The sequence below is a fragment of the Hippoglossus hippoglossus genome, chromosome 4 (genome assembly GCF_009819705.1).
Source record: "Hippoglossus hippoglossus isolate fHipHip1 chromosome 4, fHipHip1.pri, whole genome shotgun sequence".
In the NCBI taxonomy this organism is placed as follows: domain Eukaryota; kingdom Metazoa; phylum Chordata; class Actinopteri; order Pleuronectiformes; family Pleuronectidae; genus Hippoglossus; species Hippoglossus hippoglossus.
In genome coordinates, this window is record NC_047154.1 from 6,813,733 (window position 1) to 6,841,661 (window position 27,929).

Sequence of the window (27,929 nt, forward strand, 5' to 3'; positions counted from 1 at the left end):
TATTAACCTAGTGAGCCTCTGTAACTGAAGTAACCTCTGTAACAGGAAAGAAGACATATGCCCTCAGGCTCAATCTGTCAATCCTACATAAATCAACCCCGCCCCTGAGGTTTGTAGCTGTAACTTCGGGGTCACACGCAAAAACAAAAGTGTGGGTCCATCTCTCAGACTTTGTGAAACCTCACTGTTGAAAATGGTTCGGCACAAATTTGAATTACACAGCTACAAAACTTTTTTGCAGGCACACAAAAGGTGACAGACCTTTTCCGTTGGTCTACATGATCTCCTTCATACAGCTTCACAGATATTGGAGGTTCAATAGCCTTTGATGGGCTTTGTGTAATTTAGAAAATTGAAAACTGTCAATATATAATAATTAGATTGATATTTTGTGGACCTTTCTCCTTCCAGCGGGCGACGTTACGCATAAAAGGGCAGCCAGGGCGTTATTGATTGGCCCGTTAACTCTGGCTGAAGCTTGAGACCGTTTGCACACTCCCCTCCAGCGATGTGCGTCTATCGGTGAACCAATCCGTGGCACCAGTCGGACTCAGTGAGTCACTTTAAGAGTGTCAGTGCCATGGAACCATCTCATCCTCTGTCCACTGGATCCTCTGCACTTTGTGAGCAGTGACAGTGCGCCACTAGGGGAATCAGTTTTACGCACGGGCTCCTACGGGCACAGACAGACAGTGGAGCCTCTCTGTCCTGCTCTTCCAACATGGAGAACTCCAGTCGGTTCGGTGGCGACGTACAAAGAGCTGGTTTGATAGATTTTCTATTGCTGGACACTTTGAAGCGGGTTTTGGATTTTCCGGAGCATGGAGCCGCGGCTGGATCAGGAGTAGCCGGTGGTGCCATGATTCTTGAAGGCAGCAGATTGAGGACAGCCGCTGGAGCTGGATTGGACTTCATGGCCGCTCCGCCGACGGAATCCCCCCACCTGATGCCCGCCTTTTGGGATTCCCCGCTCAGTCACGGAATCAATGTAATCGTGGGACTCGTCCTTTGCTTCACTATGCTGGGATTGGGCTGTACGGTGGAGGTGAGCCAGCTTGGTGAACATATCCGCAGACCCATCGGGGTGCTGCTGGCACTGGTGTGTCAGTTTGTTATCATGCCCTTGGTGGCCTTTCTGTTGGCTCTTGCCTTCTCTCTGGATGATGTGGCAGCGATGGCTGTTCTCCTCTGCGGCTGCTGTCCGGGAGGAAACTTGTCAAACATCATGTCCCTGCTGGTGCACGGGGAGATGAACCTGAGGTAGAGCTGCTGTACTCATTTCACTTTTACGCATAGTAGGCTATTCAGCCGATTACGCACTGGTGCGTAAAGTAACACACGATAGATTTTTAGCCACTTGACAATGATCCAACACTATGACCGGTGATCACATCCATCCTTTGCTGCCATAACTTTGCTTTGTCTTTGCTCCTCACTCCACAGCATCATCATGACCATATCGTCCACGCTGCTGGCGCTCGTGCTGATGCCGCTGTGTCTGTGGATCTACAGCCGCGCGTGGATCAACACACCTGTGGTCAACCTCATGCCTTTCGGGGCCATCATCCTGACCCTGTGCAGCACGCTCATTCCCATTGGTCTAGGAGTCATGCTGAGGTACCGCTACACGCGTGTGGCCGACATTGTTTTAAAGGTAATTTAAGAGCAATTTGTCAAAGTTACTTTCCAATTGTTGAACATGTTTGAAATCAGTTAAAGTCGTAATTGTTTTTGTGTCGCTAATGTCTGAGTCATTCACCTTTGCCTTTTACCTTTGCGCAAAAGCGCAGTGCGTAATTCTCGGTGCCTGGCGCACGTAGAGGGTGATGCTGACCGCAGGAACAGTGACATCAGAGGCTCTGTGTCAGGAAGAGCTCCTCCCTCCCTCTTCTGATAAAAGCCACACATAATGGAGGATCACATCACTGCCAATAGACAATAACTTTAAACAGCCCAGTCCAGCCCTGTGCTTAAAACATCAAGTCCATTTCAAGTCACTTTTATTGTTATAACTCAAAAAACAAAGTCTTAACAACAAGTGACATCCCCCTTTTTCCTTTTAATCCCTAATCAAAAACACACAAAGTACTTTAAAAGGTCAAACCTGAGAGGGGACCTGGGGGAGACCAAGGAAGTGATTCTGTTTTCTGGATGCCCAGTAAAACGTGTCCTATAGTAGAACACAGCAGCATGTGAACAATCACCTTCATCCTGACTTCCTGTTTCTCCAGGCCTCCCTGTGGTCCCTGCTCGTCACCCTCATAATGCTCTTCATCCTGACTGGAGCGATGCTGGGGCCGGATCTGCTGTCCACCATCCCGCCTTCCGTCTACGTGGTGGCTATCCTGATGCCTATGTGTGGCTATGCCGCAGGTTACGGCCTGGCCAAGCTCTTCGCCCTGCCGCCCAGCAGCTGCAGGTCCGTCTCCATGGAGACCGGCTGCCAGAACGTGCAGCTGTGCACTGCCATCCTGAAGCTGGCCTTCCCCCCGCAGCTGATGGGAGGGATGTACATGTTCCCTCTGCTGTACGCCTTGTTCCAAGCAGCTGAGGCCGGCATCTTCATCCTGGCCTACAGGTTTTACAGGAAGGAGGTCCTGCACAAACCCGACCCCACGGCAGACGGCGGGGATATAACATATCAGAGGTTTAACGACGACGAGGACTTTGACTCGTCTTATGGTGCTGTGACAGTGAGTGACCCAAACACCATCATGTTGGACCCCTGTCCTCCTGATCCAACCCCTGTTTAATTTACATATATATCATTAGATCAACACTGTACAGATGGAATGGAGCAGAACAGGACCTGCAGGTGGATTTAACGCTGTCATTCACAAAGAAAATACTGGGGCGGGAATAAGACTTTATGTCTGCTTTATGTTAAAAGCTTCCTTCATTTCAACGTTGACATGTTACATGTGTGATATACTGATAAAAACCACAAAACGTGGCTGTGTTACCTGTAAAGTGAAAGTGACATTAATCATCACTCCATCAATGCAATGTAGCAGTTTAAAAAAACTGTGTGTGTGTGTGTGTGTGTGAACTAAACCACTCAGAACTCTTCATGTTCAGATTTCAGTGTGACCACGTGCATCATCATCATCATCATAATATAAACACGTGTATATGAGTAAATAAAGATTGAACAGAGAAACGTGTTCACCTTGTCACGTGACATCACTTCCTCACCTGTCCGTGATTACACCTGATGGAGAAGGCGCGCGTGAGTCCATCTACTTAAATGGCGGCACCTCGCAGCCGCGGTTGGTTGAACAAAATGGCGACGTATGGTGACGAGCCATTCGACAGCTACTTCTACTCATCTTATAACCCGTACACGGGCAGATATCCCAGGGCTAAAGAGGCGGGCTGGAAATATAAAAGTTACTTGTCCCACTACAGCGACGCGTCTGACGCCTTCAACAACCAGCAGCGCGCCCACCTCAAGTCCATCCTCTCCCAGATCAACCCCAAGCTCACCCCGAGGCTCCGCAAGGCCAACACCAAGGATGTGTCGGTGCAGGTGAACCCGAAGCGGGACGCCTCGGTGCAGTGCTCCATCGGCCCGCGGACGCTCCTCTCCATGAAGCGGGACTTCCGGCGCAAGGGTCAGCAGGAGGCCGCGGCGGTGCCTGGCGGCGGCAGCCCCAGGGCGGCGGGCGTGGTCCGGTACCCCCGCACCCTCGCTGTGTACTCGCCCATCGCCTACAGGAGCGTCACCTCCTTCCTGGTGGATGAGAACAACAACAGCAACGAGGCCTCCTGCGGCGAGCCGCCCGGGGAGCCGCCCGAGGCCGCGGCGGAGGGCGACGGGACGAAGAGCGAACCGGGCCGGGAGGGGGAGGGCGGGGGGAAGGGTGAGGTCCCGGAGCAGCGTCAGAAGATCCGACAGGGTGAGGAGGCGCAGACAGCTGGTGAGGGGTCAAAGGTCAAGGCCAGGGTCCGGTTCCAGGTGAGTTGGTTTCAAAAGGGAGGGAACTCTGACCCTCCCCATTTACTGCTGACATACCCCAGTTTCCCTTAGTTAACATCAATTACATTTAAGTGTTCTCCAACCCTTCATTAACTTTAGCCCAGATGTCTTGAGCCATTAATGTCTTCCTACCTGCACTGGCATCATGATTAATTAATCATAATTAATACCTGCTGAAATATGAAATATTTCAAAACAAAACCATGAATTCAATTTCCCTGAAGTCGTAGTAAACAGTATTCAGTTATGAGTTCTTTTTTGATATCCATGTAAATCACCTCGTAAACGTTCATTGGAAAATCATGCAAGTCCAAAGCTCAAGTTGGAAGTTTCATGGTGGTCATATTATTCCCAACTATACACACTTCTGAGTTTGCCGCCCCTTTCGAGATGATGCATGTTTTTGAAGCAGCTCCACACTGATAAACTATCAGTGTTCAGGGTAATCTCATCTGTGCCAGTTGGGTGTGATGGCTCAGATCAAAGGAGCTGAAACTCCATATGGAATAGTTTGTTTGTAGTGATCTGCTGTGGATTAAAATGGCGTTAACACTTGAGTGCCTGACCTTTTGCCTCATCAGTTCCTGGAACAGAAGTATGGATATTATCACTGCAGAGGGTGTAATCTGCGATGGGAGAGTGCCTACGTGTGGTGTGTTCAGGGCACCAACAAGGTGAGCACTCATAAACTCAGGTTACCAGTCACACCGAGCCGGGCTCTGTTGTCCCAGCATGACCTGTGGTTTTAGAACATACTTTTTGTGCCTTTTCAGATGGGTGCAGTACTGGTGCCCATCATGTATAATTTGAATTGGCTACGACAACATTGTTTTTAAAGCTACAGTATGAGAAGCTGTTCTAACTGAGGTCCTGTGTGTTCCAGGTTTACTTCAAGCAGTACTGTAGGAAATGCCAAAAGGAGTTCAACCCGTATCGAGTGGAGGACATCACATGTCACGTAAGCCCTCCTCCTCCTCTGTCTGTAAAATGAAATGGCTCACGAGTCTCTACTAAATGCAAGCTAACCTCCCATTTGTTTTTTCCCTCAGACCTGCAACAAAGCACGTTGCTGCTGTGCATTAACACAGCGCCACGTCGACCCCAAGCGGCCCCACAGACAGGACTTGTGCGGCAGATGCAAAGGCAAGCGTCTCTCCTGCGACAGCACGTTCAGCTTCAAATACATCATCTGACAGCTCCACTGAACTCTGCCTTTCTGCGTCCGAACAAAGTCCAGTGTGGGGCCGACGTCTTCAGCCCAGTGCCATATTTACAGATGCAATGACAGCATCTTGAATGTAAAGCATATGTTTCAGTACTTTATTTCATGCGTTTTGTTGATGAAATCAATGGTAAGAACACTTTAAAATGTAATAAAAGGCAACCGTGCACTCTGTACTAAAGCTGTGTTCACTCAAACCACTCAGGTCCTGACTGAGAAACTAGCGCTGGAGGCATTAACCTGCGAGAGATGGAACAGATTAAAGGATGCTTGTTAATCTCAATCCAACTCATTAATGGCAAAATTAAAAGATAAGATTAACCTAAACTATAGGACTAAGACTGAAGCCCTCTGTCAGTGAGAATGTTTGATGCATGTGCACTCTGACAAGTTGATCATTACCTATAACTTCATGTTTCTGCTGCTGTATTCCAAACGCCTCGGTCTCGACCTATTATCTCAAACACAGGTTTTCACCCCTGTTTGTTGGTTTATTAGCAGGATTATGCAAACATAACATTAATACAACAATTTCTGGGTGGGGGGGGGGGGGGTGTGTAAAGTGACCTAAAGAGCAATTTATTTAATTTTGGTTGGCTCAAGTACTTTTTTTCCACTGATGTGAGGGTTCTTTCCAAAAAAAAAAAAAAAAAGAATTAATAAATCAAAATTCATACAATGGAGTGATATTTATGAGTCTGTATAATTTGGTGCAGCTCCAAGCAAAAATCCAGACCTAGTGAATTTAAATGTTTTCATGGTTGAGGTATGTGCTGAGTGCCACTCCAGTGGTTTTATTGCTTTGTCTGCAGATACAAAAACTACTGAACCAAAATTGGCAGGACTGTAAATGGGTCAAGAAGGAATCCTTGAATTTCTCACTAACCTTGTGCTAAAGGGTATTTTTTGACATGTGAAGTCCCAGGGAATGAATCTTAGATCTCAATTGTAAATTAGCATTAAGTGTTTGCAATTTGGTGCAGCTCGATTGAACTTAAGGGACTGTTGGGCCTTAGTGGAGGAATGAATGCTACTCATCAAAGTCCTGTGTATTAATCCACATAATCTCAAACTTCATTAACACATTTTGATAGTCATGTTTCCACAATTGGAACAACATACAACCATGTCCATACTGTATGATTAGATTTTTATTTTTCCAGAGAGAAGGCTGGTATGTGAGTGAACAAGAGAAAAAAAAAAGTATAATGCACCTCTACATTAAAACATCTTTCAGGTAAATAATATATTCATTAAATAATTAAGAACAGCATTCAAATGTACCAGACAAGCAGGGAGGAAAAAAAACAAAAACGCTCTGAGGAATGAGTACAGTGACTGTTACAATGTGCCATGACAAGATTTCCAGAACGCATTCAGGTAATGATTCATGTCCTGCAGTAGCAGCAAGAAGGGCCATTCCTGAAAGCGTAGCGCAGCTTCAGTGACGGCTGGAGATCAGAGTGTGGAGGGTGAGCGCTGCTTTGCGAAGCGATCAAACTACGTGGACAAACTCAAATCTTCATCTCCCTTCATGAGGCGTTAAGCAGGGGGCGCTGTGCGGGCAGATCACAGTAGAGATCAGGAATGCTTATGAGGGGCTTGGCTGGATCGGTGCGGTCAAACAGGAGATGAAGGCTACATTAGATCTCCCACGCCATCCCCCGTCAGCAAGGCAGAGGTGGCCTGTCCCAAATGAGCCCTGACCCTCTTTTAGAAGACCACCAACGCAGCCTTTGGGAAATTTTGAAGTTTGTGTGACTGGGTAACAAAAAGGCAGAGCGGATCATTAATGACTCAAATCTGGTCGTGGCTTTCTCTCATCACATTAGCTTTATACATACATCCTACTCGGATGAACAGTGCATTACACAAAAGTACAAGGGAAAAATACTGGTTTTACACTATACATTTTCTAAAATATATACAGAGTAAAATAAGTTATGTTTCCATAATGAGTTGTAGCCAGTCTGCACCTGTGTGCAAGTATATGCATTTGTGTGTGAGCGTATACCAGAATATCCAATATATATCACACAGTCAAAGAGTCTCTAAAGGCAGCTACTTATTTGGTTTTAAGAGTGAGTTTTGCGTGACGACCTGTTGAAGGGGACTCTCCTCTCAAAGCAGATCAATAAACAGATATATATTTCTCTTTTTACACTCCCTGAAGGCAAACGTCTCCCGCAGGGTTACAATTACATGTTAAATACCCTAACATTTACAACCTAAGATGTTAGCTCTAATAAAAAATACATTTTTCAAAAAAATAATTCTTGCAGTGCTTTTCTCTTTCAAGCATGCTTTGGAAAATCGTTTTTTTTTCAAACAAGATTTTTCTGTTTTTGCTTATGAATCTAGACGGTGTGTACTCACACATACGAGACCTCCTCTAGACTCAGGTCTTACATGCTTACATACACCATCTCCCAGCGCCAGGCCCCCGGAGAGGCCTGCGGTCGGTTCGATATGCTCATCATGTTAGATCCAGCAAAAAAAACAAAAAAACAAAGAAAATCAAAAAAACAGAAAAAAGATTATCATCCCACTGCGTCCTCTCCTATTCTTTCCCAGGCACACCACCACATGACTTATTGCAACTGAATTTTGCAAGTTGGCTTAGTCTGGGAAAAAGATATTAGCTTTAAGCATTCATACATGTAATAATATATATTTAGAGTCACAGTTATTCCCACACATCCTTTAGCCCTTTAAAGGTGGAGTCTCTCTCTCGTCCTCCTCCTCCCAAGCCCCTCACTGTCGGCGCTCTCTCTACAGCTGAGGCGAGAGAGTGAGGGGGGGGGACTTAAGTCCAGTCTAGTCTGCAGTGCCACAGAATCACAGTCCAGTGCTGACCATGGTGGTAAGGGGCTGGCAGGCCTGGGCCTGACTCAGAGCCTCACGGATCTGCAGGTTGAGCTCCATGAGGCGGGTGCTTGCCTGAGACTGGTCCCTGCTAGGGCCCACGACAGCCAGGCAGCCCGTCTGGCCCAGTGTCTGGTGACGGAAGTAGATGTGCAGCAGGGTCTGAATTGCATTATCAGACTCGTTGCCAAAGATGTCGTTGGGCCACATAGACCTGAGGACATAGGGGGTGTGGTTAGAAAGTGCAGAGAAGATTTGGTAGAACACAAGATGTTATTATATTAAAGGACTTCCAGCACCTCCACCAGGGGGTTATGTTTTCACCCCGGCCCATTTTATCGTTGCAAGATTACACAATAACTACTGGATGGATTACCATGAAACTTGGTGGAGGGATAAAGTAAGGGTCATGGAAGAATGTTTTTTCACTTTCTGTTACACTGAGACTGACTGAGAAACAAAGAAACTGCAACATATTCTGGATTTCCAAGGGAACTAGAGGGTCACTCAGTAGAGCACACACCTTGTTAAGGCTCAACAATCCCCTTATGAAACCACATTTAGATTCACTAGGTCCTTTATTTGGATTCCTTTATGCACAGTTACCAACATTATAGTTCTAAACAGCATCAGATATGGGACCTTTGTGACTGAAACTGATGGTAGATGTTTATCTTCAGTTGGCTAATGACATTAGTTATGTTAGCATTAGCATGTGATTGACGGCAGCTGACTTGAAACATCAGAACAAAGGTTCTTGCGCAGGCTTCAGGAGCAACAGCAGTGCTTCTCTTATTCATCAATCTACAAGAAGTATTCAGTGGGACAGGGATCTAAGTTTGACTCTCGTATTCATTAGTGAGTCGCTGTGTCTTACCTAAAGATTTTGACCTGTGTGAGAGCAGACGTGAAGTCTCTGGCTCTCAGAGTTTCGATAAGGGACTGGATGGCCGTCTCTGTGTTGGTCTGAGCCGTGTCCGACATGCACACATCCTCCTCAGTATCATGTCTCGTTTCTGCCTCCTTCAAACAGCTCTCAAGGATGGTGAGCTCTTCAGACATGTTGGTCACCTAAAAAAAGAATAAAACATATTCACTGCACTGCACACAAGTAGAAAATCTACCCAGGAAAGAAACCCAGTCTAAATTTGGATAAAATAGCCGACCACATCAGTCAGAAGTTATTTCATTAAGTTCTTTGATCTAATTAAAGCTCCATCGAGATGCAGCACAGACAGAGATGGGCTGCAGGGAAGATTCAGCAGATTATTTAACTAAAAAATCTGAACTGGACTTTACAATACAACTTATTGATTTATTGTACATCATTCAAACTGGGTTTAGTTTGCAGGTTTCAACAAGTTAAATAAAAAACATGTAAGACCATGATGAATTATATTTAAGACCGATGACAAGTATCATTGATTTGAAGATCAGAGTGCCGGAATAATTTACACCCATAACTGAAGATAAAGTTGAAGTAGTATAGTAGATAATATAATTCAGATTTAAATGTATTTAAAACCTATTATGTAATATTTATATTACTTATATAATATATATACATATTTAAGACTTTTTTACGACTACATTCAGCTGATTAAATATTAGTCATTTTTTATTTTAAGACAGAATAAACTCTGTTGAATGTTAAATAAAATGTTTAAACCGTCTTTTATGTAAAAGGGACAGTGAGGCAGGGGACAACAAGGCTTTTTCAGCATGATGCAGTGTAATGCAATTTGTCTGTTCTTGTTTCTCTGAAAACAGAGATGAGACAGATAAGTCGTCAGCTTCACATTTCATTTCTTAGGCAAACTTAAACTCCATCTAAATGTACAATGGACTTCAGATACTAAATGTGTTCATGCACATCCAGCTCATTTTCATACATCACCCAACAACAATATTTAGTCTCACCTCTGCCTCCCTCTTGATAGTATCCACCCTGCTGATGAGCTTACAGTAGGCCTGGAAGAGCAGCAGCAGCTGGAAGTGCAGCTTATACAGCCGGCGGCATAACTCCAGCTCCTAGAGAGAGAAAAGAAAAAAGCTAATCAAAATCCCAAGCTGGTTGCTAATCTCCTGGGCTGCACTGAAAATGACTGATGATCAGATGATTAGACTGATGGGTATCCTGGGTTAGAGACGTGGGGGTAGATGAAAGGGTTAACACGGCCTAGAGCGAGGTGTTGTCTGATTCAGGCCACGGAGCGAGAGGTGACACTACTACTAGAATTAGTCAATTAGAAAAGTGTCACCATGACTTGTAATGCTCCCTGAGGGCCACCGGGAGTGGGTGACTGACCCAGAGAGGTGGGTGATTACTAAACATTAAGCCCCTAATCCAGGGGAACATGGAGGGAGAAGAAAATCAGGATAATTTGTACAGATATAGGAGTGGAACCATAAACATGCAAAAGGAAAGTTATCTCAACCTTGATCTCTCCACCCATCCCACTGCCTGGGCGGCACCCCCCCGATGAAATCATCACAATAGCTGCGTTCAGACATGCAGGGAACTCTGGATAATCTGAAATTATCTGGAGGGGCAGTATGCGAGATCGCGAATGTACGAGTCTGTTGCTCCTGCCAGAATAAAACTCTGGATAATGTCCAAATGAGTCGATGTGAGTTACAGCAGGAGAGTGAGAGGAGTGAGTGGGCGTGTTGATGTCGTTTCTCACACGTGACAGACGTAGAAGTGAAAAACAAAGAGAATATCTCGGGATGAAATAGAAGTTCCATACGCGTAGAACACAGACCAAGATGTCAACTTGGAAAGGCAATAAGATTCGAGAGCTTTAGGTGACGAGAACCGACGCCAGTGTTGATGCGCTGTAAACAAAAACACATGATCTCTGCAGCGGCATCGATGCATTACATCGTTCCCCTGCCTGCTGCACCACTCCCCTCACCTGAACGCTCAGGGGCTTTGTGTGTCAGGCTGGAGAATTGTCTGTTCTTCACGTTAAACGCAAACTCCGGAGAAAGTCCGGACCCCATTGTGCGGACATTCTCCGGAGTTGATGTCTGAAAACTGCTCAACTCTAAACTGAATACAAGTTTACACATCATCTATCAGCAGACAGAATCAGAGTGCAGCAAAGAGACGTTAAGACAATGATTATCCAAAAGTCAAAATTTAGAAACAGAAGAAAACATGTATTACAATAGAGGATAAAATTATGATTGGGTGGATGGGGAGCGTTGAGCTGGGTTGCATGACTGATCAAAGCAGAGACAGATAGGAGATGATTGCAGAGTGCAGTCTGTGGATGTCAACAGCACAGGTGTGTACAGAGAGATGAGATGGTCAGTGTTTCGTCTGAATGTCGTGATTATTAGAGTCTATAATATGAGAACCACTTACTGCTAGATTTTCCATTTGCTAAGCAAGAAGGTGAGCAGGTCACACACACACACACACAACCACACAAAACATCAACAAACAAAACAGAAGGGGAGAAAGACCAAGAATTAGTGAGCTGTAACATGGCAGCTGAGACACAGTGACCCGACAGGCAAGGAGCAGCAGTTTATCACCTCCCTCTCACACAGGTCTGGAAACGCTCAGGGAACTGAAACACTCACATGTGAGCTGACTTCAGTGCTAACGGAAACCTTCTACTCTCAGAAACTGAGCATGTATGATGAGGGAGAGAGAGAGAGAGAGAGAGAGAGAGAGAGAGAGAGAGAGAGAGAGAGAGAGAGAGAGAGAAAGACACATGGCACAGTAGAGGCAACAGAGAGGAAAGAGTGTTGCCCTTGAGACTAGAAGAGCACAACAGCTTTTAACCTGAGGAAAACACAGAGGGCAGCTGTGATCTGTGCAGGGAGCTCAAGCTAAGTGACAGTGTCAACAGTTCTAGGATGTGGAGTGAGAGACCATGCAAAGACTACAAGACACTGAGGAAAGTGACGTGCAAGTGGAAAATCTGTTTTTTTTAATTCTCATCTCTCTTCATTCTATCTAATTTAATTATCTCTATGGCATCTGAGGCAAACAAATATAAACATGCTGCATAACAATGACACAAAACCTCGCGAGACAATCCTTTAAAGTCCAACTGAAATCATTTTTATTTCTCCCTTTTTGCAGCCAAAGATGATGTCAATGTCATGTCTTCTTTCCCGTTACTCAATAGTTATTTTATATTATTAAAAGGAAGGACAAAAGGCCAGAACAAATATGAGAAATGGGCCTCTTTTGTCCCAGCGGTCTGAAGGCGCTTGTTTTGTCTGTGAGTGACTGACAGCAGCTGAGAGACAAAGTAAACCTTGAGCCGTAACTTCACATCAGGCTTTTTAATGAACAGAAGCTGATGATCTAATTATCAATAACGGTCTTTGTTTGGTCATTCAACAAGTTAACGTGCATAGTGAGACGTCGTCATGTTTGTTAAAGGAAGAGTGTAGCAGGAAAAGCGTTGTGGGTTGTTCAAAGTCTGTGTCTGTTTTCTAGCCCTGATTCTGTGTGACCGTTTGCCCATGAGAGAAGGCTGACGTTTGCTTAATGCAAATATGGTTTACAGAGGCTGGCTACATGGAAACAAATTCTCCATCTATCTATGTCATAATTCTATAAATCTTTGTCTGTGGAACACATATCTAAAAAACTGTTCAGCTAAACGGCTTCACATTTGGCACGTGTGTTTTCAAAGGCCCAGGGAATTGCAGTGTTGAATTTGGTGCGATTTGGACACATGATGCGTTCAATATTAATACACTTTGAAGGACGACAACTTCAACGACAACTGATTCTCCACTTCGGGGTTCTGCGAACTGAGTCGGGCTTTACTGAACTTTGAATAAACAGGTGAGCAGCTCTTTGTGCAGCAGCGGCAGCTTCAGGGTTCTGTGGACGGACTCCTAAGGTCTGTCTTCTGGCTCAATTACTGCAGGTCACTTTTACACTTTCAGAAACAAAACTGCAACCAGCATCACCACAGGCCAAACAAACAGCCCCTTCCAAACAGACAGAACAGGCACTGCACTGCTTTATGTCAATGGAGATCTAACAGTACTGCAACAAATCAAACAGAGGTGGTTTGGTTTCTATTATTTTCCCCACAAAGCCGAACAGGGATTGCAATTTACACAAAATATTATGCTGCAGCGGAAACTTAGAATGTAGTTTAATTTCAGTTAGACTTTAAGTCTCACCTCACTAGTTAAAAAAGTCACTCATCATTTAGTTGCAATATTTTCCTACGAAAATCCGTATCGATCAACACAAATAATAAATCACATTTCAACACATGAAAGGAGTAAACTGGTCATTCCTACCTGTGCATGAGTATTTGGTCGTTGGTCATCTTTGTCCCCAAACGTTTTCCTGCAGTTATCCAGCCACTACAGGAAGGAGGAGGAGGACGGGAACGGGTGAGAGACAAGACAGGAAGTGGAGGAAAAAAACAGATGAGGGAGGAATTTATTTCTCCTTTGGACATACAGAATTTCCTAGCTGGTCTCAGACTTTTGGACTCCGCTCTATGCATCTTCATGTGCGTTTGTATATGATAAAGGTTTGTTGGGGAGGAGATTTAATATGATTGTTGTACTTAGCGAATTAAAGAAGGCCTGTTCCAGAGAACAGGATAGTATCTGGCCCTCCAGGGACCAATGCCATCTCATTCAATTAGCATCCCTGCATCCCAGAACCCTCTCCAATCTCATCTCTTCTCTTCTTTCCCCTCCCCCCATCCGTCGTTCCTCCCACCCCTCACAGCTTATCCTGCCCGGCCCTTTGTAACTGATTTAGGAGCGCCGAGGGTTATTTTTGTCTCTTCAGCAGGGGATGTCACGAGTGATGCAGACACTAACGGCAGCTATATCTACTCATACCCAACACTGATTTGATGTCTGCACCGCTGATGAGACACACAGGGGCTTATCTTGTACAGCATCAGCTATTTGTCTTTATATCCTCCTGGCCCTCCATAGTGCAGTGGCATATGGATAAAGGGGCAGTTTACAAATGCTTCCTAAGCTCATCTCTTGAGATGAGATGCCATTATGAGGAAGTTCCTTATAGTCCCACACATGCACATCCTGACACAGCAGCTAAAACTGCAGTTGTGGCAATTTGTGATTCTCACAGAGGATGTTAGGGGGGAAAGATTCAAATAGAATGGAAAAGCAGATGTGGTTAGTGTGGAAGATGTGTGGGGACTTACGAGCTCTGCTGCTTCTCTCTTGGCGTTGTAGGTGTCCAGGTGTTCCTGCAACTCCAGCACACTAAACTTCAGAGTCTCCAACAGTCCACAAGAGACGAGCTACAACAGCAAGACAGGACACCACATACATTAACCCACAACAACGGCCCGATGCATACACAGTACATGACACAAAAATATCTACAGCAGGACACGCACATTCAGGAATATGCAGAACGTGCAGCACAGCTTTTGCAAAACGACAGGTACGTGTTACTCACAAAACATGATCGTATTATAGCTTTTATCAGTTTTAATGAAGTTATTACAGACGACCATGCAGAACAGCCTCACCGTCTCAGCATCCAGCAGCACAGTGGGACACTGGGAGCGAGACGTCATGACTTCGAGGGAGCTGAGGAACTGATTTCCCATTCGCTGGAGCCTCTCCCCAAGAAAGCGAACAGATGAATGTGTGATGGAGCCAAATTTCCTCTGAATACTCTGCATTAAACAAGAATGTAGAAAAAAGGAAATAAATGGTGGCTTGTGAACCAGAGTGCAACCAAATAACCAGAAAGAACTTTTAGTGGGCATTTACCTCAAAAAGTCTGGAGAACACGTGGAATGTGTAAACAGCAGAGGAGCCATCTGTATCTGACAACATTTGGTTGACATGGCAACGCCAGGCATCCTCTTCATTGTCATAGGCAACAGGCTGGAACGCTGCCAGGATGGCAGAGAGGAAGGGCGAAGGGGGCGGAGAGGCCTGGATCTCTGGGAAGCCGTCTGCGTCACCTTCATCTTGACTGAAACACACGCAGGGCCAATAAGCTACAGTCCGACATGTTCCACACTCCCCTCAGTCTTCACTGAAGGACAAATGTAAACACACACACATGCTCGTCGCTACGACTGCAAGTAAACAAGCTCACATCGCAGTATCGCTGCCTCCCTCAGTGCTGATTTTGCTGCAGCATATTAAGAGCTCTAATCTACTGCAGTGCTCTCACACAATAACAACATTTGAGCTAATAGCATTTTAGCATCATGCAAACATCTCTCTCTCTCCCACACACACATTTACACACACGAGCACAGCAGATACTTACAGGCCAGTCGGACCAAACAATCTGAAGAAGCAGACAGAATATAAATATCTAAAGCCTGCGCTGCCAAGCGCTGCAGCGGACACAGTCTCTGTCCTCATCCTAACCCCAACTATCGCTTCTCTTTCCCTCACTCTCTCCCCGTGTCTGCAGCACGACTGAGCTGCAACTGCTAACAGCACTAGTGCACTGCACTCCCATCCCACACAGGACTGCAGAGAGCTGTGTACAAGCTCGGCATCGACACACTGACACATACACACATTTCTGCCAAACAGAGCCAGCTCCCAACCTCAGTGTTTGAATGCTGCCGAGTTGTTTTTGTGTTTCTCTCTCCCTCATACAAAGAAAAATACTGAACTTTCGAGTGGCCTGCTGTTTGACAATCACTTAGAGTACACTCCAATCACACAGTTACCCATCAATCATGTGTGTGACTCAGCTCAGTGACAGACCTTGAGCACAGTGATGCATGCTAATGTGACTGTACATGTGCGTAGTTGCGTGTATCTTTGTTCAGCATCTCTTCCTCATGTTGCCTGAGGGCAAAAACCCTGACTTTAAAACTGTCCTCCAGTTTGAATTGGCCCACCTTGAAAAAATGAAATGTGTCCAAGTGGATTGGAGCCAGCCCACCCTGGCCCACCTCCATAGTGCCCGCCCACAAGGGATCCATGCAAGGGAAGAAATTACCCATCTTACCATTTCAAAAGTCTGAAGCTCACAAAAGTTAGAGCAGCCATATATTATAATCCATGGGCCTTTACAAACAACCATACCTAAACAATTCCTTGGTACATACATATGACTTTTCATGAAAATGATGTTAAATCATATAGTTTGATTTAGATACATAGTTTAATTTAGTGGACAACTGCACTGAGGGTTTCTTGCAGGGAGTTAGTTAGCAGAGATTGTAAAGTCCTGCCCTCGGGAACCTTTCTTTCTATTTTTCCCTCAGACACTGCACTGGAATCACAAGGTGAAAATACAATGTGATCAACCAATCAGAAATCAATTTCTGGCAGCTCGAAATCACCTCCTCCCTCATTAAAAATGTGGAATTAGCTGTTTGATTTAGACCTATTGCACCTTTTCTCCAATGCATAATAAGCTTATTATTAAATTTCATAAAAATTATGTATTGTCATCATAAGTTAGTGGAGATGCTCTTATTTCAGCGAGGGATTGGTGAAACCTTACCCAACATGATATGAGCTTAATTCAGTTGTGCTACTTTTCCTCATGTCCAAACTGGTTTTACATGCAAATCTATGCTTTGGTTGGTTTTCTGGCTCAAAGTTCAGGCATGTAAAGTAAAAAAAAGTTTAAATTCTCATAGATAAATGAAAATAGAAAATATGAACCTGAACTCATATCATATGATATTAGGCCGAAAGTCGTCACATTTAAAAACAAAGTTTTAAGTCACAAAAACACTAGGGGTATATGAGGTAATATAACAACACAGATCACTGATGGGGAACGTTAATATGACATGCATGCATTCAGCTTTTGCCAGATCCTTAAAACTGGTGGTCCAAAATAAAATTCTGCCCCCTTTACCTGGACATGTCAGAGAAGTCGGCCTCCTCCTCCTCACAGCGCTCGTCCAGCTCCTTCAGGGCTTGTGTCACATCTTCCTCCCACATAGAGCCACAGGTGCTGTCCGGGTCTGGATCTGGATCTGGCTTTGTCTCTGGTGGCATGGGCAGAGGCAGAGATAGGACCGTCTGGGAGTCCTCGTCACAGAGGGACCCCGGTGGAGTGTCAATGACCAGCAGAGGAGGGGGGGCTGGGTCCAGGTCCTCGTGAGGGTCCTGGGTCTCTTGGGGGTCCTGAGCATACTGGGAATCCTGAGGATAGTGTGTGTCTCGGAGGTCACAAAGCTCTTGTGGGTCAGAGGGCAGGGGTGGTGCGCTGCAAAACCCCGTGTCCTCGCTCACACTGCTGCTCAGCTCATCGGCTGCCGTCATGCTGACTGCGTCCTGTAACACGAAGCCAGATGGGGGGGTCTCAGGTGCAGCTTGACAGGTGAGATCACATATAAATACAATACAGATTCATAGTTTAACCTTTATCTAGCCTGAATTAACACTGTTACAGACTATACTTCGGAATATAAATCAGTTTCAATGATTCTATACTATACAAGAGGCACTTTAAAGTCAGCATTTTTTTTAAATGTTCACATCCTCGTCTCTTTATGTCACTCTTTAAGCTAACATCTCTCAAGAGAAATTAAAGGAAAATAACCGATTAACAGGAGCCAATATCAATCTATCACTGAAACAACGTTAAAAACCTGACCTCAAAGCTAATAAAACAGCGGCATCGTGGCAAATTGACAAACTGAAAGAGGCAACAGATGAATGAAACGCTCCGACACACATCACATCTGAATGGATTGAATTAATGACAGTCACTCTTTCACTACCCATTAAGGATGGACTGCATTTGTGACACAACAAATTCACCACACATCAATCAACAAGGTTGTGCACACACTAAGAGAGGCTACGTTTGAAAAAACTCCAAACCAGTCACAGCGTCTGACTCAGACATGGGAAACTCCAGATAAATTCTATTTGTAAACAGACCATGGTGATGTAAAGCAAGCACCCGGCAGAGAGGATGGGCTGGGAGACGTCACAGAGGGGTTATAATTAAGAGCACTTGGTTTTTCTCCGTCTTGTTTTTTTTGCATCCTAATGCATTAGGAAAGCTGCGTGTGGCAGTCAGCCAGTACATCACATAGACAGCAGCTATATTACAGAAAGCTTTTAGAAGTAGTCGTTGCCATCCTGAAGGGAATGAGTAAGAGTATTGATGGTTTTATCTGGGGCTCATTACACTAAGAGCCGGGGCTGTGATGGGGGAGATGTCCTTGGAATAACATTGAGCCCACTGACCACATGGACTTCCTAGAAAGTTACATTCAGTTCTGTGTGTAGAGAACTGTCATTTAGGGGTAGGAACACCAATATATAAACATAAATATATGTATGCGCAAATACTATTCCTATATTTGAAGGTTAAAAATATTATCTAAACTCTGCAATTCCCAAACTGTGCATTCAAATGTAAATCATAGCAATATAATATACTCACCATTGTTAGTAGTGTCAGTGATAAATGTCAGTAGCAGTAAATAGCAAAGCTGTTTATCACAAGAAAATCCATGGCTTGTTAATATGGTTACAGATTAAAGGAACCTCATTGGCTCGAGCACCATGGGAGCCCCGTTCAGACCTGGTATTAACATTTGTTCTGAGAGATCCGATCACAAGAGGGCAGCATTAAGTATGTCTGTTCACACTTGCTATAAAAATGCATCCTGAATTGAATACCAATTTAAGTATCATTTCATGTTGGCCAGGGTTGAAATTGTGGCAGTGGATACAAACAAATCGGCACATGAACACTGTCACCTCTTGAGATAGACTGGGCCGTCCTCTAACCAGAGGGTCGGAGGTTCAATCCCAGTCTCCCCCATTCTGGGTGCCAAAGTGTCCTTGGGCAAGATAATACACCCCAAATTGATCTTGATGGTTGTGCCGACAATGTGTGAGTGATGTGTGATAGAGAAAGTGCTGCACATGGATGCACTGAGTAAATAAATACAGACATTACACATTTACATTAACTTAGAAGCATAGAAATATGTTTTAACTGTAGCGGGTCAGAGGATCTTAGCTGAATAGGCTTTTTTCTTCATATGTGGCCCAGGATGCATTTGGGTTCACACAGCGAAAAGAATGTGGCCACATGCGTCCCAGGCTACCTCTGAATGTGGTTTGTGCGATCGGCTATTAGGACGCATTTGGGAGCATTCAGACATACTTAGCACTGACCACTTGTGAAGGGATCACCCAGGTCTGATACCAGGTTAATACCAGGTCTGGCTTACAGTCACTGCAATTAAAGGGAACACACCCCGTGTAATGGACTCATACTCACACGTGTCTGCCGGAGATAAAGGAGCTGGTGTCCATTTCACAAGTTTTACATGGTGGATTTAGTTGGAATAGTCAGTTGATGTGTTATTAAAGGTGAGCAGTAACAGCTGACCTGAGGTGAGCTATAAATTTCATCTCTCCCAAATCAGACAAGCAAGCCCCACAACATAGTGTAGCTTTGAAGGGGGCAAGAGCTAGCACACCTCGACACCCACGCCCAGAGCAGAGCAACAAAGCAAGCAATGGTAGAAGGAGTAAGAAGCAGTGAACGCAATTTATGCACAATTATAGTACCAGCAGTTTCACCCCATCCGAAACTCCCTGCTGATCCTCTGTCTCAAAGACAGACAAGCAAACGAAGTACAGCAAAGCAGATAAAGGCCTAACAGAAAGGAGAAACACAAGCTAGAAAGCACCCGAGCACCACAGATTATTGCTGCACCCAATTGATCGCACCTCAGGCAGCTGGCTGCTGGTGCTGTCTGAGTGGGCCATCTCCAAAATGGTGCTATCCAGCCGGGGGAGGGAGGGTAGAGAGGGAAGGACAGTGGCCTCCTGGGCACTGCTGGACGATTCTTGAGACTGTTGTAGAGAGTCCACGTGGTTGGACGCGGTGTCGTCTGTAGCGGAATCACTGTTGAGCTGAGGAAATATATAAGGAGCCATTAGCTGCACTGCTGAGACACAGTATTAACTCGATACAGTATTATTAACCCATAGAATGCAGCTGCTTTTGTCTCTTTCTTAAGAGGAATTAGCGAAACCTCTTCCACTGTCGCCATGTTTGTTGTTGACAGAAACAGGTTTGCTTAACAACCATGCCAAAGTAAATGAAGACGAATGTGGGCAGTCCTGGTTAAATCATTTGAAGCGGAGGCATCTCTTTTCGTACATAATGGCAGCATAACTGAACTATTAGAGTCCATTAGACCTTCCTGTTGGTATCACATTCTGTGATGTGCAGTGTGAATATGTTGGGACACAATGAACTCCTAATATTAATAGTACTCACTTAAATATGCTAGAGCTGATGATTTGTTTAGAGGCAGCTTCCCACTTTGTTCAGAATATGCTAGTTTTTCTGTGGAACTGGTGGAAAACTGAATTACTATAAGTCATTTACACTGTTTCCAGGTTCAGTGTTTTAACAGTATGATTTTTGCTACCTACTATTAATAAGTTAAACACAAAAAAAACTACATTACCCATGTTTCTGTATCAAGCAGAGCAAGTTTAGTCATTTTAGTTTTTCCATTCAATTGATTCAGGACTTTAAAATAGCTTCAGGCAAAAAGTAAGATCATGCCAACATCAATGATATTTCTTATTATTTATATATGACACTACTTCCTGAATTGTCTTTAAATGACACATAAATGTTGCATGCTGAGTTTTCTCACATTTCATTATAATAACAGGAAACATTTTTGGGGCAAATGTCCAATAGAGGCAAAAGCTCATTCTCTCACCATGCACTACCAAGACCAAGAAAGTCAGAAGAAGAGAGGAAGAAAATATCTCCATTAGACTGAAGGAACGCTATTTCAATTAATGACATTGTTATTATTAGCAGCTCTGGATAAGATCTTAAGGTTAAGCACAAGAAAGCGAAGGAGAGTTAGAGAGAAGCAGCCAGACAGTTAGAAAATGCAAAAAAGATGATGCTGTTAATCTGAATACTAACACGTTTTATTTTATACTTGAAATATATTCTAATTGGAACTGTAACATTAATATAGAAATCTTTTTTAACAAAAACTACCAATTATTAATGATTTAGCTTGTATCATATGTGAAGTGAACTTTTAATTGTTTTTCCTACACTGTACTTACCTTTAGTAAAAATTAAAACAAATGTAAGACAGGACAGTCGCATTACTCAGAGGTGGAGGGGCTGGGCTAAGGTTTGAGGGAGGCATCTACCACCAGCGAAGAAGCAAGCATCTAGCCTCTGTCCACACCGGCAGCAGGTCCAGCTCAGTACGCACACATACACACGCACACCATGCCAGCGGGCTGTGTGGGGGGCATGGTGGGTTGGGGTTTTTTGGGGGGGGGGCCCTGATTAGAGTGAGACTTACAAGGCCAGAGCGGGTGAGAATCTGGCTAGCACTCAGTACCTCCTCCTCAGACGATTCATCTGTGTCCTCGTGGTTGGTGAGGTTGAGGCTCGGTGTGCTGCCCGCGTACTGGCACTCCTGCAAAGTCGGCGTGTCCCCTTTGTCCATGCTCTCCAGGGAGCGACGACGCACCCCCCAGTTGAAGTTGTCCATGCTCTCCCCCTGCAGGACAACCAGGACAAGAGCAAAGTAAGACACAGTGTACACACCAGCAGGGTTTAGGACAGATTTTGCTGAACAAGGAAACAAAGCACAAAACACAAAGAACATTCCACAACTTGGAAAAAGATTTAATAGACTGTATATAAAGGCGATGACACATCTCCACTTCCTCCTAATATCCACAAATGAAGACAAAATACCCCAGATAGGAGCACTGCCATCTTAATAATATTAAATAATAACAAAGTTTATTTCTATAGCCCCTTTCAAACTAGAGGTACAAGGAGCTTCACAAAATAAAGTAAGTGCAAAGATAGCAAGTCATATAAAAGCCAGATCATACTCAGTAATGCAATAAAACAAAACAGATTAAAGAAACAAACTATAAAAATGCCTAAACAGGTATTGAGTATATTGACCAAAAATAAAGAACAAAAATGTCACTTAGTCTGTAGACTTTACAGTAGAAAATTGGGGGATGGTGTCGCGGTAGCAAGGTCTGACCAATACATGCGTTTTTATAGAATGAAATAACTAATTACAACCAAACTTATTAAAAAGACTAGACTTTAATACCAGTGTGATAAGAACTAGCTAAAATGTCAGACTCAAATATTTGAGAAAAATGTATTTTGACTTTATTAATTTGGCCCATGTCCCAAATTCTGACATAAAGGATATACTGCAGCCAGCCACCAGGTGGCGATCAAGATGTTTGGCTTCACTTTTGGGGAGCTGTCATGTTGTCCATCTTTATACACAGTCTATGATATAAATGCATGAGTGGGTGAGATGAGGTTTCTCCACATATTGGGATGGTATATGATGCAATGTTCTAAAACTATAAAAGTAAAGGGGTTCACAGCCACAGTGATTTCAAATCAAGCAGGATTACAGCACTTAATCTGTGACAACACAGAGAGACACCAGGACACTGCAGAGAACTGCGTCTCTAAGAAGCTCTCCGGCTCTCAGACTTACCTGTAACTCCTTGTGGCAAGAGAAGAGAAGGAATAAGTGTGTTAGTGGACCAATGACAGTTACACAGCAGGACAAAAGTTGAACAAACAAGACACACATGTTGTTAAACTGGAATAAGATATCATCTAATATGGTAAAGAGAAGTGATGAAGAGTGACAACTGAGTATGCAAGTCGATTGGAAAATGAATCTTTTGTTAGATGATTAACCCATTTAGACCTGATGCAACATTTGCTTGCTTCTCCCTTTAGAACCAGATGAGACTTGTGACGTGTTTTATGATGTCATCGTTTAAGGCACGCGACGGATGAAATACACTGAGATTCCCAGAAGTACATTATTTGAAATTTGTATTGATTGTTAACGCTCTTAGCCTGCAAAGTTGTTACAGTAGCGTTTCAGACAACGGTTGACGATCTAAGCGAGGGGCGTGATACTGAAGCAGATCACAGCAGGGTTTCATTGACGAAAACAACATTGAAAATAACAATGATGCAGATTCAGATCCAGGTGATGTGTCTGCTGATCTGTGACCGATGCTCAGTTGGTGAGAGCCATGTTTGAGGAGCAGGATAAAGAAAAGGGGGATCTCGACAAGTCATGTTTGATGGTTTGTAAAAAATAAAATGTTCATCAACTTTAGGCAAAGATTTACAATGAAAGCCAAATGTCGAATGTCTCTATCTGCTTCAGACGCAGATAAATTAAAGCTTTTGTAAAAGTTGGCAATTCTGTCAGCTCTTCAGAAAACTTTACAGGGTTGTTTTCAAACAACACTAAGGTTTTAGCTTACATATTTATTCGGCGCCTTATGTCTTATCTAAAATAAGCATTTATATTATCCACCCACTATTAGCTCCTTAACATTTCCTTCAATTTTTTCACTTTATTCCTACTCATAACCAGAAAATCACAACTTAGCTACAGTTTTCAACTTTCCAGGCCCATTGCTGCAGCCTTGTTTTTTGTGTGTGAAATCTACTGAAAATTCTCACCTCGGCATCCTCCAACTCCACATCTAAGAAGTCAAAGTCCTTGAAGACACCAAACTGCTGCTCACTGCCTGTATCCTCTCCCTGCAAGTCCTCCTCTCGGACCACCTCCTCCACTGTGGGTATGAGACTGGTCTGCTGGTCCGCGGAGTCCAGATCCTCATTTGAAGAGAACACCACCTGCAGAGGAAGGAGGGAAACGTAAGTCTCTGTCACAATAGTGAAATAAAATTGTTGGATTTTTTATAAAAAGACTGTTTAAACCAAAAATCGAAATCCAAATGAACAACCACACGAAGAAAACATAGGAACACACCACATGCAGGAGTATTCTTAACAGTGAATTTACAGAGACCTTGTCTGAAGCTTTAGAGAAGGAGAGGAGTCTTACAGATGGATTTTTGGGAATGCCAGACTCTGGGCCACATAAAGACAGGACATTCATCAGCCTCTCTCTGGTTCGTCTCTGCAACAAGAAAAGATAAATAAGATGACATCAAGAAATAAATGGCTCAAAGTGTTTTACTGGCTGTACATCTGACACACACTCTACTTTGTGCACGGCATCTTTAAAGTCCAACACCACAAAGTCCACAAGTATAACAGAGTGAGAGTGTCAGAGAATAAATAAAAAAGATAAATAGATAGATAAACAAAATAACACATTTTAAGGATTGGCTGCACTTACGGCTTTTGTTTCACACTGGACAAAATAATATATATAAATGTATGGTTCACCTGTCTAACTGCCTGTGGTCCATGAAAAACAAAAAGGTAGCAGATACTTATATTTATCTTCGTGATAAACTAGAATATTACAAACCATAATGTAATATTTTGGCAGAGTAGAATTCTTTAAATCAGTGTGTTTTTATGCTTGGCACAAACTACAATGCACCAGGTGATAAAAAGAAAACATAATGCATTTTTATTCAGATTGTTCAGTATGTTGTTCAGATTGTGTCTCAGTTTGAGATCTACCAAGTTAAGAGAGCTAGTCAAGCTGGTTGTATTGGTTGTTTTTACATCAGATCCAAATATCAGACATCTAGTTGGATCCGAGCTGGATCTTGTGAAGCTTCACCTTGAGTGAGTGCTGCCTCCTATCTTCTGGTTTGAGTTAGTACAGTGTTGGGCCAGGTGTCTGTTTGAATAGGTACCTGGGAGAGCTGAGGCCTCTTCCAGCTGACCGGCACCAGACCGTTGGAGTTGGAGCCGGACGACGTGGAGGAAGTGCTCCTAGTCACAGCAATCACCTGAGGCTTTCCGTTACGGCCTGCTGCGGTACGCTGATCACCATATTTATGCCCTATGATTGGGGTCTATCAAGACAAAGAACACCAGTTAGCAATACAATATTAAAAACAATATGCTTTAAGTGAAAACAATGAGATACTGTTGCGTGAGAGCAGACACAGAGGCACACACTGACCTCTGAGATGTCAAAGTGGAAGTCGAGAGTCTTGCCAGGCAGCTCCTTGGAGGAGTTGTTGAATATGCGCGTGAAGGCAATCTCTGGAGAGCCACAGGATTCTGTGCTGTAAGAGCGCTGTACATCATCTGGGACAACAAGGCTGGCTGAGCGAGACACCACCAACTTCAAAATGTTTTGGGCCTCCTTCCAATGTGGGCTCTGTAAAAAAAACAGAAATAATTAGTCCATTGTGAGATATCGGGCTGTGTAGGCGTTTCTGTAGAACTTATGAATGTGAATGGACATATCTGCCCTCAGACAAGCAACTAATCTCCTTCTCACAGCAATTAAAGCCTCAGACTCTGAAAATATGTGTCTTTCATGCTGTTTTCTACGATGTATGGTCAACATTCCTGTCAGAACATAAAAAGCCTCCTAACAAATAAGACTCACAGTGCGCACGCAACTGAACACTGAATACGCACAAATACAATGCCTTCTACACAAGGCAACACTGGCAGTAAACCAGTATACAATTTGCCTTAGGCAATAACAATAATGGTATAACAGCTGTCACAGGCAGTTGTGAGGGAAAAGCATATAGTGGCCTGGTTCAGGGCTGGTAAAAGGCTTCCATAAAGAGCTGAGGCTGCATTAAAGAACCTATAAGACATGTTTTTCTTTCATCTTCTAAATTGTGTTTCTATTTATAGACCAGACCATCCCAGTATTGACATACATCAGGCTATAGGCTGTGTCCGGTAAACATGCATATGGCAAACTGCCCCCAAGTGGTGAATGACTAAAGTTCTCAACCCCCACTGCAGAGACTCGGAGTTCGGTTCTATTAATGTTATTATATTATGTTCTATTAATTAAAATTAATGAAAAACCTGTACTTGAAAATGAAATACACTGTCAATTATATCATAACCTTACATACAGGCCTTTCTGTAAAATGTCTTGATGCAGAAGGCCTTGATTCATTTGCAACATCTGATGAGGCAGATTTACGTTGCTGCTCACAAGTGTTTCACAACTAACAGGACAGGAAAGTGTTTTTAGTTTGATGTGCAAAAGGCACAGTCAATATCCAAGTTAGGATTCTTGTTTTGGTTTCACATCGTAATTTAGCGGACCAAAGAATTTTGTATGATATACGTACGTAATCATCACCCATGTGTCTATGTCTACATATTCTTGACATTGATTGGTTTGTAGACAAGCATGCGTCAGATGTCAGCGTGTTAATTCAGCTATAGAATTCAGGGCAGTGCATAGAAAAAAGTAGTCTTTTAATTCTGTCTCAACTCCCTGGGATTGGTCTGAAACTATTAAGTCAGAACTATTAAAAAAATGTTTTCACACTGCAAAAGGACCGAATCATGGACTGAGATCATCTCTTGTAGTCAGTCTAAATTTTGGTCCCAGGCACAAGTCCAGACAAAACAAGGTAGATATGAAAGTGCCCCAATTTACATATTAAGTTACTGAGAAAATAAGTTGGTGTGATACTGGATCAAATCTACACTGGAAGAGTGGTCAAGGCTCACCTGAACATATTTGCCAATGATCTTCATGATCTCCAGGTTGAACTGTTTGACAGGAGCTGCTGATAGATCAATATGACTCAGCAGGCTGTAGATGATCTGCAACAAGGACTGCTGCATGCTGGGAAGTCCCTTTTCCAGCAGCTGAGAGATAAAGATGGGCACATTACTGGTTGCATCTTACCATATGTGCCTAAGAGCAGCATCTTTTATCTTGATCTTACATACCTCAGCCAAGTAAGTGACCAGGTTCAATGTTATATCAGCAAAGGCATCGTGGAGGTAGCGACAGACCACATTGATCCAGTTGGTGCAGTCGCGGGAGTAGCTGTGTGTGCTGTACAGGCTCATCATGTGGGCCAGGTTGGAGAGGGTGGCTGACTTCTCTTCGGCGCAAACCTTGGCTATTTTATCAGCCGTCTCCTTACAGAAAGGAGTCGGACTGTCAAAGTGCTGGATGAGGTGTGGGAGGAGGCACAGGATATTCAGAGGAAAACCTGCAGACATGTCAGGGAACATCAAGAGTCATATTGTTAGAAATGAAATCTGACAGGAAATCTTTTGCGGTTTTTAACACAATTGATGACAGAAAAACAATAATCTCATTGAAGAGAAGAAGAAAGGTTTGCATGTGAATGTATCCGTTTTATTTTGATTATGCAATGTCAAAAGAAAACAAATTAGTTATCATTGTTTTGCATGATTAATATTAACATTTTAAAAACATAAAGACAAGCTGTAAAGAAAACACAAAAAACAAATCCATAACCAAATCAGCAGTTGGCACATTCCTTAGCACGTACCTGCCACTTGTGAAGGGTCTACCAGCGTGTGCCTGGAGACACTGATGAGTTTGCTGAGCAGGTGGATGGTGAGCTCCTGAGTAGAAGCAGAGGTGAAGCCCTTCAGGAAGAGCTGCAGCAGACCAGGGAAGCTGTACCACTTCAACTTAGCCTGGACCTTCTCCAGACGCTCCCGGCTGTCTGCACGATCCAGAGGCAGGTGGCCCAGAAGCTTGTTCAGCAGCCGCAGGGCCAGCAGGTACTCAAACTCGTAGTCCGACTCCAGCAGCGAGGCGGCGATCCAGAACACAGTGGCCATCAAGCTCGAAGGGTCCACGGGGGGGATGGCTTCCCCACCTGGACCCCCTCCTCCACCCAGTGATGATAAGCTCCGCGTGCGTGCCAGGTTTCCATGGCTGCCACCAAGTCGGTCAGCTATGTCTAGTGTGTTACTCCTGCGTCTGTCTCCTTTTCGTTCACCCACCACGTTCGTTCGCAGAGAGTTGCTACGGTTGTGGACATAATGGAACAGGCCGCCGCTGTTCAAGTTCAGTTGGCCTGTGCTTTTCCTGTTGGAAGCAAGCTTAGCCCCCAACAACAGATCTCGCGGAGAAGTTCTGTGTGTATAAAAAAAGC

The 27,929-nt window shown here is 43.9% G+C and overlaps 3 protein-coding genes across 18 annotated transcripts in view; 2 read left to right on the plus strand and 1 right to left on the minus strand.

Moving 5' to 3' along the window:
- Nucleotides 1–435: 435 nt before the first annotated feature.
- Nucleotides 436–3,164, plus strand: slc10a4 (solute carrier family 10 member 4). Its single transcript, XM_034583757.1, has 3 exons — nt 436–1,260; nt 1,444–1,654; nt 2,232–3,164. Exons 1-3 carry the CDS (start codon nt 722–724, stop codon nt 2,751–2,753), a joined length of 1,272 nt encoding a protein of 423 aa, XP_034439648.1. The 5' UTR covers nt 436–721; the 3' UTR covers nt 2,754–3,164.
- Nucleotides 3,165–3,210: 46 nt separating this feature from the next.
- On the plus strand, nt 3,211–5,377 carry zar1 (zygote arrest 1). The gene is made up of 4 exons (XM_034583758.1): nt 3,211–3,958; nt 4,561–4,653; nt 4,863–4,937; nt 5,029–5,377. Exons 1-4 carry the CDS (start codon nt 3,248–3,250, stop codon nt 5,170–5,172), a joined length of 1,023 nt encoding a protein of 340 aa, XP_034439649.1. The 5' UTR covers nt 3,211–3,247; the 3' UTR covers nt 5,173–5,377.
- Nucleotides 5,378–6,332: 955 nt separating this feature from the next.
- The window catches only part of fryl (furry homolog, like), a 70,570-nt gene continuing 48,973 nt past the window's right edge, over nt 6,333–27,929 (minus strand). For 4 of the 16 annotated variants that reach the window (XM_034583747.1, XM_034583740.1, XM_034583733.1 and 1 more), the window contains 19 exons: nt 27,315–27,910; nt 26,740–27,008; nt 26,515–26,655; nt 24,980–25,180; nt 24,708–24,869; nt 23,903–24,013; nt 23,551–23,727; nt 22,556–22,564; nt 21,374–21,574; nt 19,749–19,934; nt 16,900–17,321; nt 14,826–15,033; nt 14,579–14,728; nt 14,246–14,344; nt 13,356–13,421; nt 11,440–11,457; nt 9,987–10,097; nt 8,944–9,137; nt 6,333–8,280 (listed from right to left, as the gene is read on the minus strand). In XM_034583747.1, coding sequence (XP_034439638.1) covers nt 8,040–8,280; nt 8,944–9,137; nt 9,987–10,097; nt 11,440–11,457; nt 13,356–13,421; nt 14,246–14,344; nt 14,579–14,728; nt 14,826–15,033; nt 16,900–17,321; nt 19,749–19,934; nt 21,374–21,574; nt 22,556–22,564; nt 23,551–23,727; nt 23,903–24,013; nt 24,708–24,869; nt 24,980–25,180; nt 26,515–26,655; nt 26,740–27,008; nt 27,315–27,910 — 3,562 coding nt within the window. In that variant the 3' untranslated portion in view covers nt 6,333–8,039. The remainder of the gene's footprint in view (nt 8,281–8,943; nt 9,138–9,986; nt 10,098–11,439; nt 11,458–13,355; nt 13,422–14,245; nt 14,345–14,578; nt 14,729–14,825; nt 15,034–16,899; nt 17,322–19,748; nt 19,935–21,373; nt 21,575–22,555; nt 22,565–23,550; nt 23,728–23,902; nt 24,014–24,707; nt 24,870–24,979; nt 25,181–26,514; nt 26,656–26,739; nt 27,009–27,314; nt 27,911–27,929) is intronic. The other 12 variants (XM_034583743.1, XM_034583745.1, XM_034583744.1 and 9 more) reach the window with 9 other exon arrangements.

Bases quoted from the DNA above. Each gene is read 5' to 3' on its own strand.
- zar1 (XM_034583758.1), top strand. From the start codon at position 3,248: ATGGCGGCACCTCGCAGCCGCGGTTGGTTGAACAAAATGGCGACGTAT. The intron at 3,959-4,560 runs GTGAGTTGGTTT...TTGCCTCATCAG, and splicing joins AGGCCAGGGTCCGGTTCCAG to TTCCTGGAACAGAAGTATGG. The intron at 4,938-5,028 runs GTAAGCCCTCCT...TTTTTCCCTCAG, and splicing joins TGGAGGACATCACATGTCAC to ACCTGCAACAAAGCACGTTG.
- slc10a4 (XM_034583757.1), top strand. From the start codon at position 722: ATGGAGAACTCCAGTCGGTTCGGTGGCGACGTACAAAGAGCTGGTTTG. The intron at 1,261-1,443 runs GTAGAGCTGCTG...CTCACTCCACAG, and splicing joins CACGGGGAGATGAACCTGAG to CATCATCATGACCATATCGT. The intron at 1,655-2,231 runs GTAATTTAAGAG...CTGTTTCTCCAG, and splicing joins TGGCCGACATTGTTTTAAAG to GCCTCCCTGTGGTCCCTGCT.